This window comes from Littorina saxatilis, linkage group LG7 (genome assembly GCF_037325665.1).
Source record: "Littorina saxatilis isolate snail1 linkage group LG7, US_GU_Lsax_2.0, whole genome shotgun sequence".
Classification (NCBI taxonomy): domain Eukaryota; kingdom Metazoa; phylum Mollusca; class Gastropoda; order Littorinimorpha; family Littorinidae; genus Littorina; species Littorina saxatilis.
In genome coordinates this window covers 34,306,835-34,319,522 of record NC_090251.1, presented here as the reverse complement: position 1 = coordinate 34,319,522, position 12,688 = coordinate 34,306,835, and the positions used below count along the sequence as shown (strand labels likewise).

Here is a 12,688-nt window from a genome sequence, read left to right as displayed (position 1 = left end):
GCTGTCTACGCAAAGACCAACGAAGAACATGACAAGATCATCCACAACCTCTTCAAAGTTGCAGCTGAGAATGGTCTAGTTTTCAACTCAGAAAAGTGTACCATAAAGACAGACTCCATTACATTCTTCGGCATGAAGTACGACACCAATGGAGTGCACCCTGACCCTGAGAAGGTAACAGACCTTCACAATATGGCAAGCCCGACCAACAAAAAGGAACTCCAGACGTTCCTCGGGTTCATCCAATTCCTTGCGCCATTCATCCCCAAACTCTCGGAGAAATCAGCACTTCTGAGAGACCTCTTGAAGAATGACGTCCCCTTCATATGGGAGAGTCATCACCAAGCAAGCGTTGAGAAGATCAAGGAAGCAATCTCAGAAACATCGACCCTGAGATACTTTGACACCTCCAAGACTCCGACACTGCAGACAGATGCAAGCATCAAAGGCCTTGGAGCCAGCCTAATCCAGGACCAACAGCCCAGCGCATATGCTTCCAAATCACTTTCAGATGCAGAAACACGGTACGCCTGCATTGAAAGAGAACTACTGGCAGTTGTTTTCGGAGTCCAAAGATTTCACACCTACCTCTTTGGGAGACCATTGAAGGTCGTAACAGACCACAAGCCCCTGGTGATGATCTTGAACAAACCCCTCACATCAGCTCCTCCACGACTCCAGCGAATGCTGCTGAAACTACAGGGCTACAATTTCGTTATGGAGTATCAACCTGGTTCAACCATGGCACTGGCGGACACCCTGTCGAGACTGCCAAGTGCAAAGAACCTGCAGGAGATTGACCTCGACATACGGGTTAGCATGGTGCGGTTCAGTTCGGAACGTGCCAGCCGCATTCGCGCAGCAACCGAGGACAATGTAACCTGCCGCCAGCTGACTAGTACGATTGTGACAGGATGGCCAGACACTCTCCAGGAAGTACCACCAGCCATCAGAACATTTTGGCATTTCAGAGACGAGTTATCTATTGAAGACGGGCTCATCCTGAAAGGTCAACGCTTGCTCATCCCAGAATCACAACGGGAAGACATCATGGAACAACTCCATTATGGTCACCAAGGCATCGAGAAGACGCGACTTCGTGCTAGAGAATCTGTCTTCTGGCCTGGAATCAACAAGGACATTGAGCAGAGAACCAAGTCATGCCCCATCTGCCAGGAGCACAAACCATCGCAGTCCCCTGAGTCCCTCATGCCACATGAGGTGCCCAGTCGCCCATGGGAGACCCTTGGAACAGACCTGTTCAGACTCCATGGCTACGAGTATTTGCTGCTCACTGACTACTACAGCAAGTACTTCATCGTCAGAAAGCTTGCTGGTGACGCAACTAGCAACACTGTCATCAGAGCACTAAAGCAGATGTTCTCTGAGCATGGCATTCCCAGCAAGCTGATAAGTGACAACGGCCCCCAATTCTCATCGGACGCCTTCGTCACATTTGCAAGAGAGTGGGCATTCGACCACACAACCTCTTCCCCCAGATACCCCAGATCCAACGGTATGAGTGAGAGACACGTGCAGACAGTCAAGGATGCTCTACAGAAGGCCAGCCAAGCCAGAACTGATCCTGACCTTACCCTTCTATGTCTGCGCACCACACCTCTGTCCTCATCTATTCCAAGTCCCCTCGAAATCCTGACAGGAAGAAAAGCACGATCCAACATGCCCATAAAGCTTAACTCTCTCCCAAACTCAATCAGAGAAGAGCTTCAAGATCGCCAGAACGTACAGAAGATGTACCACGATCGGCATGCCAAAGACCTGCCAGTCCTACAGCCTGGTCAACAAGCCCGAGTCCAGGACCACCAGACAGGGAAATGGATCCCAGCTACCGTCACCGGACCGAGCGCGGAGCCGAGGTCATACCAGCTTACCACGCGACGAGGACAGAGGCTCAGGAGGAACAGAGTCCACATTAGAGACGTTCCCCAAGCAGTAGAGGCTACACCCAAACCACCGCAAGTCCAACTACAACAAGAACCTATACAACAGCAGCTTCCTTCACAAGCCGGAGCTACAACAACACGATTAGGCCGAATCATCAAAGCCCCGCAGAAATTAGACATGTAGACTGACTGTTTCTATTTGCAGAAACAGATATCCACAGGACTGTTGTAGTGAAGAACAGTAACATATAGTGTAAAAAATCTTGCAGTCATACGGATACACTTGAACAGACCAACAGTGATATTGCTACTAGAATAATTATAGTCCATATTCAGTTGCGACTTTCCACGGGACTGCAATTTAGGAAATTCCAGTCTCTGGCATGTATGACGGCTTACTAGTGCCAAAACCTCATAATTGTAATTATCAAGGGAAAATTAGTAATTTTCCCTTGATAATTACCATTTTCACGTGTTTATTACTAATTTTCACAGGAAAATTACTATTTTTCCCGGAATAATTACTAACTTTCACCTGTTAATTACTAATTTTTAGTTTTGGCTCACTTCCTGACGGATTGCTAGTGCCAAAACTAAAAATTAGTAATTTTCCCGTGAAAATGAGTAACTAACAGGTGAAAACAGTAACTGACAGCGTTAATTAGTAATTATCACGTGATAATGGGTAACCCCAGGTTTTGGCACTAGTAAGCCGTCATATGGCTTACTAGTGCCAAAACCTCATAATTGTAATTATCAAGGGAAAATTAGTAATTTTCCCTTGATAATTACCATTTTCACGTGTTAATTACTACTTTTCCCTGGAAAATTACTAACTTTCACCTGTTAATTACTAATTTTTAGTTTTGGCTCACTTCCTGACGGATTGCTAGTGCCAAAACTAAAAATTAGTCATTTTCCCGTGAAAATTACTAATTATCCCGTGAAAATGAGTAACTAACGAGTGAAAACAGTAACTGACAGCGTTAATTAGTAATTATCACGTGATAATGGGTAACTCCAGGTTTTGGCACAAGTAAGCCGTCATAGGCATGGCTAGCAGATAACAGTGCCCCTAGTCAGCTCCCACCAGTAATAGATAACAGATGCCAGTAGCTGGACCCAGACTCGTGTACAAACACTACTGCTGTATCTCTCTTTAGGCAGTGCAAAGGAATGCACAGAAAAACTGACATTTGAAGATTTAAAATATTAATGGTTATGATCATTAGAACTTCATGATTGGTGTTACTTAATACATTGGTATCATGTAAAGACTATGTGTTTAAAAGACTATGGTTTGCCTACATTGCAATGTTTATTACCTACTAAAGCAAAATTACAAATACACGCAATCAACTGTAAAAAAAACTTATTAATAAAACAATAGTCTTTTTCTTAAGAAGGGAGATGTAGTGATATCTGCATGCTCACTAGTCATGGTTATCCATACTGCCTGGCCACACAGCCAGCCTCAGTTTTATCCTTGCCTTCTGCAGCAGTCTGCATTCAGCTATCACAGTGAACAGTCTCTTGCTTCAGTACTCTCTACTTTGTGCTTGTGTTTAACCTTACCTTTTAGTCTTATATTCAATACAGTGTAATCATTACTATACACGCCTTCACAGTGTTGTCTATGTGTGTGAGTGTCATACTACACATGTATACATCATATCACAAGTTCCTCGTCAGAAAGAGCGAAATTCGGTCGCATGGTTTGAAAATGTTGATAGGATTTGTTTCTGTGGAAAAAAATAATACCCATCCTATAATTATGTCTCTTTCAATCAAAAAACACACGTGCTCATGCGTTTGCGATTGCCTCGACAGAATGCAAACTTCAAGTTTTGTTTAAATCATGAAAGAGGTCCTTTTGCTCTATGGTTTTATAACAATAATGCCAATCAAACTGACTCAAAACAAAACGGCGAAACCCGTGGTTGTGTGTGTGTGTGTGTGTGTGTGTGTGTGTGTGTGTGTGTGTGTGTGTGTGTGTGTGTGTGTGTGTGTGTGTGTGTGTGTTAGCATAACTTGAATATCCCAAACAAGCACAATTGAAATGTCATACCTGTAATCCGAGTTCATTTGTTCTGACCCAAGCCATCCAGCAAACAACAATATCATCGACAAGGTAAGGTTTTTGTTTCGAGGGACAGCCTCTTGCAAGATGATAATGTTATCACAGCCTCTTGTCATTACACACTCGCCGGGCCGGGATGAGTAAATTGTCTCAGCGGAGTGTCAGAAGAACTTCAAGTCAGTGCCGGAAAACCAAAAACAAATTTTTGTTTTAAAAGATTATCTTTTTGCATTACACCATTGATCCAAATGTGGGAGGTGTGCATTTACTAGTTACTGTGCCCATTGCATAGTTTTTGACCCAAAGAAAAAGGGGTGGGGGGTGGGGGGCGTTTACTCAATACTGCATAGCCGGGCGTTTACAATGTAGTTTACGGTAAGCTTAGTGGTGAAAGCTGTCGTCGTGAATCTCACCATCTACCACCGCACTTAATCAGCGTTTGCCGATATTGTGCCATGAACAGAAGAGTATCAAACTACATGTAGAATTAATAATAATAATAATAATAAGTGTATTTATATTGCGCCTATCCCTTACATTAACTTACCGCGTGTGCGTGCGTGCGTGTGTATATGTGTATGTGTGTAAGATGTGTTAGTGTAAGAAGGATGGAACTTTAGGGGAAGTAACCAGCAATCTATCAATTGTCTTAATAACAGAGTTTTTTCCCTTCCATTGCTTTGACAATGTCTGCAAATCAGTGCACTTCTCTGGACTGACAGCTGATTAGTGCATAGTTGCAAAAAGAGGATAAGTACTAATTCTTCAATTGGTATGCGTTGACTCGGAAACGGAAATGTTTTAGTTGTAGTGCACTTGCAAGTTGATAATAACTACTGATCGGACTCTAATTGTTAAAGCTTTTCTGGTTGGCTTGGCTGATCACTTTTATCCAATGGGAATGTTTGTCTTTCGTTTGTGATAATCCGAGAAGTTGCGTGTCTTCCGGTCGGCACCCAGCCTTATTTGCGAGGATTTGGAGGAGGCGATTAGAACAAACTGTGTGATCTAATCATGGGGGACGATGCTGACAAGTTTGTCTGGAGTGTGAAAAATGGCGAAGCAGCGGCAGTCCAGGAATTTGTTGACAAGGTGAGAAATGTGACCCCCAAAATTTAATTTTTACCGAAATTGCACCGCCCCTAACAAATTTCAGACGATCTTTTCGTCGGTCAAGTGCTTTTGTGTTTATTGTCTGGCTAGATGATAACAATACTTCTTGCACGTATTTTTTCACCAGCTCAGTTGGAGTACGTATGTTCTATCACGTGCGAAAGGCATTTCATTGATACTGTGATTTGTACGTTGAAATTACAGCCATAGCAGAAATGAAGTGTGAGGAATGCGGAAGGTGTGTCACCGTCTAGGAAGAGGGGCGGGGAGGGGGAACTTAGATCCGGTGAGGTGTATGAACAGTGATCGACTGAGCAGTCACACACCAAGAAGGAAGTTTCTTCCTCAGAATGCAAACGGAAATGAAAAGACTGTCTGTCTGCTGCCAAGACTGCCCTCAGTTTATAAAGGCTCATACATTTTTATGCACCTAAAACTAAGTTGTTAATGTTATTGTTATACACATGGATGCTTGCAAACAATATAGGACTTGTAGGAAAAAACACACACACACCCCTTCCAAAAGGAAGAGAAGAAGAACTACATGTAGTCATTTCAAGTTCAGGTTTTCAAGAGTTTGTACATTTTTTGGTTAACACAGTCTGATCTTGCTACTTACTACACTAAAAAATAATCTATTGGTACCATGATTGTATATGGTGGAAGCCCTCATACGAAAACTAGACGTTATATCAATGCTTTCGTGTTTCGCATGGCGTAGAAACCTGTGATTGTGAGATTGCTAATTGTTTGTTTCAGGGGCGAGATGTGAATGCTCAGATCAACGGTCGCTACCCCTTGCATTACGCCGCTGACTATGGGCAAGTGGAAGTCATCGAGTACCTGTTGACAAAAGGGGCCAAGATTAATGTGAGTTTGTAGGACTAAAGTAAAATTCAAGAGCAATGACCCCAAGTTAACTCTCTCCATCATCAAACTGGCTCTGCCATGTTCTACGTAATATGTGTCCTTTGAAGTCGCACAGAGTGAATTGAATTTGAAATTCAAATTATCGCTTTTCATCATGATCTTGTTTTAGTCTCAACATACTGGCAGGTTGCACCTTGCAACAGCTTCCTTGAATTTGGAAACCATTCTTAAAGGTCCTTGTCTACATTTTTATACATAAATAGACATTTGACCATTAAAATGCTGAGTCTATTCCCTACAAATATTAAAAATACACCCCCCTTCGATCAAGAAGAACGAAGCAAGGGTACGTATCCGTTTGAAAATTCATTGTAGTATTCCAGCATAGTAGAATATCCTTATTTGGGAAATGCCGAGGGCAAAACTCCTCTCGAATACCGTGCATTTCATTCGTTTAAAAAAAATCGTGGACAGCGCTCCAATATCCAGTGTCAAACTGTTGCTGTAACTGTGTAGGCGTGACTGTCAGCATAGAGATGTATGAATTTGATTGGTCGATATTTTTAGGCAAAGCACATGTTCTCAGCAAACAGAAAACAAAATATTGGAAGTGTCTGAGACACTACCCAAAAATAAAAACTGTTTTTACATATATGTTTTTTTCTATAACTTTTTTCTCTATGGTTCTTTCATCATCTGACTTAAAGGGCAGCTGTTGGGTTGTGGCTCTCAAAATCTATTCATCAGAATGAGTTCTCATGTAACTGAAACTATACTTAAAAGTTACTTGGTGATTTTAACAGCTTGATAACACAAGTCCGAAGATTTTAGACATGCTACAATGTCTTTAATCGAAGAAAGTTTGCATTCTTGGCTGAGGCAATGCAGCCCGCTCGAAAATTACTTCCCTTGGACGCGTGACGTCAGCCGAGGAATCGGCCGGGTTGAACGGCGCTCTCTTTATACCGTGTAGTGAGCGCAATCGGGTTGTCTAGTCAAGCCCTAAAGCATACTTCACGGGTAGGTGAAGAGAAACTTAGGATGGGGTGTCTTCTCCCAGGACAAAATTTTGCAGTAAAGTGTCTTCCGTCCCCCTCCTGCTTTTGTTCAGGTGTTCCCACTTGAACCCTGTTTTTTTCAACTTATTGGCATAATGTCACGCGTCGAGGGACACAAACACACAGACACACAAACACACTCACACACAGACAAACACAAACACACACACACACACACACCACATACACACACGTGTAATCACACACATACACACACACACACACACATACGTGTTATCACACACACACGCACATACGTGTTATCACACACACACACACATACGTGTTATCACACACACACACACACACGATAACCATCACAATCACAGTTTGACAAATTCATCTTTGATTTTTTTGCGGCCGAACCCCCCTCCCCCATTTTTCACACTAGATCCACTGTTTCATCTTTGTCTTCGTCTCTCTTCCCTTTATCTTATCTCGTCTACCTACTTGAGTGAGTAACTGAAGACGTATTGTCATTATCTCTTTCCTAGATTTTCCCACGGACAGAGTTGGTTTTTGTCTTGAATTCAGTACCTCACAGGTACACGGTAATTGGCGTGACACCTCAAGCGGACCTTCTTCAGTGTAAAGTGTCTGCTGACCAGGGACATGAGGGTCTGTGGTTGAGCAACTTTATGGTTTAACCGGGTGGACTGGGGGAGTAGCAACAGCATGTGAACCACTTTAGAAATAACTTGTGAAGGTTGCAGTTGGTCAGATCAAAGAAGAGAAGATGGGAACATGGGTCCTGAGAAGATACCACCACCCTAATACTTTACTTTGTGCAAGCATTAATCACGCGTACAGCATTACAGATGCCCAGCTGTACTCTGCATTGTACTGTAAACTTCGCAGCGGCCTTATCGGGTTCCTCGGATGACGTCACTGCCAGGCTAACGCTGCGGCGTCTCTTCTTGTGCTGACAGAGTTGTCGGTCGCGGATTTTGAGTCGTTTCGGCCTGCCAACTGCTTCGTTTTTTTGTTGATTGTGAGAACTAGCAGAAAGTTTCACTCATTTTCATGGTTTCAAACTAATGATAAAAGTATCTTCTTCTGGACCAAATCAACAGTCTTTAGTTGAATCAACTCGGAAAACTCTTAAACGCGTGTTTGCACACGACTCCGCGCATTTTTGAGGCCAGGCAACCCGACAGCTGCCCTTTAACTTTTTATTGAAATCTAACCATAAGTTTATTGAAAAAAAGCAAAAATGTAGATGACCACCTTTAAACAGTACCAAATGTTAATTAATATTCAAGGTTTTGAAACATTAAAAGGGTTAAAGGGGAATCTGGCTCTGCCATGTCCTACGTGAATAATGTGTCTACCCCCCCCCCCCCCCCCCCCCCCCCCCCCGGCAAATGAGGATGAGTATGTGTATGTACATGTACTTCATTTTAAAAATACAAGCAGTAATTTTAATTCTATGATGCAGTCATACTGAGTATGAAATTATATCCGAGTGCTTTATAAAACCTAAAAGATATAGTGCCAGATGAACGAAAATGTGTAAGCAGAAGAACGCTCAACTAGTGCCAGATATTCTATCAGCCTTGGTTGTGGAATGTGTCTTGAGGCTGTATACAGCAGGCTAAGTTTTATTGTTAATGTTGTATTAGTATGGGTGTCAATCTGTTTGTGTGAGTGGTGGTTGTGGGTATTTCTTTTAATGAAAGGAAACTGCAGAATTTTGTAGGCACTGAAATTTGTCTTTACTTTTGTCTTGCAGGCACCTGATAAATTTGAAATCACTCCTCTGCTCTCTGCAGTTTTTGAGGGACACACTGAGTGCGTGAGAGTTTTGTTAAAGAAGGTAAGTACTGAGTCTGTAGCAAATAATTTCAACTTAAACTGTTTTCCCTGGAATATATATATGCAGCATCTCTAAGTGAGTTTTCATTCAGCAGGTTAATGTCTCTGGAAAAGTGAGAGGATTAAACCAAGATGTTGATTTTAGAAGGATTTCTGAGAGTTAAACCATTTACCTATGTCATCTATTCTAAGATGCCAGTTCTTGAGTCAATCCATATATTTCACGGGTGCTCTTAATAATGATATCGTAGGAATTGGTTTAGTTGCTTATAAATGCTAACTTAACGTGCATGATCGGGGCTATTGTAGAAATATATACTTGCGAGTGTATGTTTAAAAAAAAAGAGATTTGTTCGCTCAAGTTTGTTCATTTATGATGTGCATGTGTTGTTTTTTGTTTTGTTTTCTTTGCTTTTTTATACATTGTGGTTCTTAAATTATGCTGATCTTTTATTCAATTGTTTTAACCAGGGAGCAGACAAATCGGGAAAGAGCCCGGACGGTGCCTCCTATGTAGACTGTGCGGAAAAACAGGAGATCAAAGACCTTTTGAAGTAGAACTTGTATCAAACATGTATGCTTGTATTTCGAAACCAAGTGACCAAGGGAAAACCAGGCCCGTCTAGTTAATCTAACAGCAGCTCTAATTTTGTGAAAATTGTACTTTCTTAGTATTATTTTCATTATTTTGCAAGCTTGAGCCATTTATCACATTTTCATATTAATTTGTGCATCTATGTTCTATTGTAAATGATTGAATACAGGCTTGTGTGAGTGAAAGAATGTGATTTATGGTGTGATGTAAAGCAATATGTACATGTATGTGTTAGAATGAGCATTTGCTTGTCTTTTTGATTTCTGCTTTTAATTCTGAGAGGGGTAAGGTGGCTCTGAGTGTTAACGCTTTAACTTGTGTAATTTATCTGACTTTGTTGCATCGCATGTGGGCTCTCTGGAATAGGACCAAGCTTCACAATTTATGTTCCCTTTGGAAGCATTGTCTTGTGCCAGTTTAAAGACCTGAGTGTCTCAATTTTTTGTGCTTTTTGTTGTTGTTACTTTAGAGATTAAATTATTTAACTCTAAATTCGTATTTATATCTTGTAGATAGTTGAACCAGTGGTATTTTGATGGGCCGGTTAATTTCCACGTGTGTATAACTGAAATGGATTCAGGAGATATAGGCAAGTGAATCACTTCCCCAAGGGCATTACTCACAGCAGTGGGACAGATCATAGACCAAATAGCCTGGACCGCCAACTCGTCACGTGACCCTTCGAGGTTACGACTCTCGACTTTCAGGGGTGCGTCGCGTCCGGTTTGAAAGGCCAGCGATTCGAAGACAGTGAAAAGAAAGCACGCTCCAGTTATTTGTGACAATGGGAGGTGACAATGAACTGGATTTTCCAAAACTCCGAACTAAACTTAACAAAACTCATCGAAAAACATGTTCCATTATGCACTTTTGCTGAGTTTATTTTAGCATTTTCAGAACTTACCTCGGCAACTTCGTCCATGTTTACAATCGACACCGGATATCACGTCCCCCTGATTTCTGAAAGGCTTGTAAGCATAGGTTCCTAAATACGAGAGGCCGCTACCTCGTAATAGAGAGAAAGAGCGGAGAGAGAGCTAGTTGGCGGTCCAGGATAAATGGTCTATGGACAGATGTACAAAACTGCAACCGTCGAGACTTCTACCTGGATCATTGCGAGTCAAGATTCATGCAGTAACTTCCAGAATATTGTTACCTGGATAAATTTACGCACATGAATTGGAGAGCGATACAGCCCTGGAATGCAGGATAGTAATAGTATTGAAAAAGAACAACAGCATATATGGCTCAATCCATTACTTGCAAGATTAATAAAAATTTCAAGAATGTTGTAATTTCTTGGGAAAATGTATGTACATTGTAAGACATGCAGTATTGGAGAGTGATGGTACCGAGGCAAGATCAAGTTACCTTCCTCTCGGACCCAAAGCTACACAGTATGGCAACCACACTTATTTCACACTAAAATTTATCACAAGGTTGCAAAGCTGAGGAAAGTCACCGGAAATATTGAGCTGCAACATGCTCATCCTCACTGGGTTGTTTTTTTATATCAATAGTTCCGTTTTAAGAATGACGAGCATTGGAACTGGGGACCAGTGTTCTTGGGAAATTGATTATAGTGCCTGTGATGCAAGCTTGGACCAATTCTGAAGACAGCGTTTGACTGTGTCACCTTCACGAGTAGTTATTTGTGACAGGTGCTATCGATATCATTCTCTTCCAAAGTAAAAGTGTGAAAATGCGCTGAGGCATATGAAATTGAAAGAAATGATGTTATTGTAACACAAACCTGTTTTTATGTGCTTTTTTTTCTTCTCTGTGTCTAATCAAAGTTCAAAATAAATAATTTAATTGCATCAAATATTTTGTAATATCTGAAAATGTTCTGAATATCGTTGTGCAATTACAAAATCTTGAATACAATTGCTGAGTACATGTTATTGAATAAATGAGTTGGCTGTCGTGATTTCTAGATCTTGTGAGATTCTGCGCATGCAATGAACTCAAGTAAATGTAATTTCTCAGTTCATTATCATTATCTGTGGCTTTTGTCTGTCACAACGAATCAGTGACTAATTATGTCCTTGTTTGTGCATAAACAGATTCAACACACAAGAAAAATGTTGGCAAATGCAGTAGGTCTTCAAACAGTTCAGATTGCAAGGGATATATACAGTGGGGTGGGCAGGTTCATGCAAACAAATTGGACAGGAATGTTTGAGCTTCTTGTTCCATCTCTCCACTTGGGGTTGTAGTGTGTATGAATGTTTGGTCAGGCACAAATTCATGATTGTCAAAGTGCAAATAAAGTGACATTTTTAATGCAACTTCTTTTACAGTGTGCTTTGTATATGAGCGAGTGTGTATATGTTTCTGTGTTATTCAATATTGGTAAGTGTACATACATACATGCTTTTTGTTTTGTGAACAAGAAACAATTAACAAGTGGCTCTATCCCATCTAGAAAGTACCTCCTTTCCCCGTCGCGATATAACCTTCGTGGTTGAAAACGACGTTAAACACCAAATAAAGAAAGAAAATGCTTTTTGTTTCGTTTGGTTTACATTGTTTTACGTTATGTTTAGTATTCATCAGAATGTTGTATGTGTAGGGCATCCCGCAGTGGGGCACTGCGGTTATGAAATTAAAGGCCCCTCCTGTTTTTGGAACCGCAGGAGCTTTCTAGTTTGCTGTTAGGTAGATTTTTGGTTCCTCTTTCCTGTCATGCTCTCTTTTTCTTCATGAATTCTTTTCTTTTTTCTGCCTTCTTGCTCATTCACCTGTATTTTTTCCAAAAATCTCTTCTCTTGCCGCTTGTCTCGCGATTCATGTATAGTTTAATCTGTTAGTGTTCTGATGTAAGTCCAGCAGTAGATAGGTTAAGCCTATTTTAACATACTGGAAACTGGTAATCTTCCAGTAGGTATTAATTTAGTTTTACTAAAGCCTGCTGGGACACAAGTAATGGGTTAGTGCATTTGTAAACAGGAATCGCTTGACAAGTGGCCCCCTTCATCCCCCCCTTCCTCGTCCTGATATGGCTCTGCGTAGTCGGCTGGACGTTAAGCAACAAATAAACAAACAAAATGTGTAGGGCAGGGCAGGGTTTCTGGCGTGTTAAAAAAACAATCCACTTCAAATACCTGTTTAACCATCACCTGGTCACGATTTGGACTACACAGTCCAGATGATGTGGGTTGTGTACGACCCATACTTTCTAATGGGTAAGAGAATGGGTCATACGAGACCCAAGCCATCAAAATAGGTATCAATCAATCAATCAATGCCC

General features: G+C 41.4%; 1 protein-coding gene across 1 annotated transcript; it reads left to right on the top strand.

Annotated features, from left to right (window-relative positions):
- Nucleotides 1–4,899: 4,899 nt before the first annotated feature.
- LOC138971248 (myotrophin-like) lies at nt 4,900–11,726 on the top strand. Its single transcript, XM_070343939.1, has 4 exons — nt 4,900–5,076; nt 5,857–5,967; nt 8,758–8,841; nt 9,312–11,726. The coding sequence occupies exons 1-4, from the start codon at nt 4,999–5,001 to the stop codon at nt 9,396–9,398; spliced, it is 360 nt and encodes a 119-aa protein (XP_070200040.1). The 5' UTR covers nt 4,900–4,998; the 3' UTR covers nt 9,399–11,726.
- The last annotated feature ends 962 nt before the right edge of the window (nt 11,727–12,688 follow it).

Coding starts and splice junctions, on each gene's coding strand:
- LOC138971248 (XM_070343939.1), top strand. CDS start 4,999: ATGGGGGACGATGCTGACAAGTTTGTCTGGAGTGTGAAAAATGGCGAA. Junction 5,077..5,856: donor TCCAGGAATTTGTTGACAAG/GTGAGAAATGTG, acceptor TGTTTGTTTCAG/GGGCGAGATGTGAATGCTCA. Junction 8,842..9,311: donor TGAGAGTTTTGTTAAAGAAG/GTAAGTACTGAG, acceptor TGTTTTAACCAG/GGAGCAGACAAATCGGGAAA.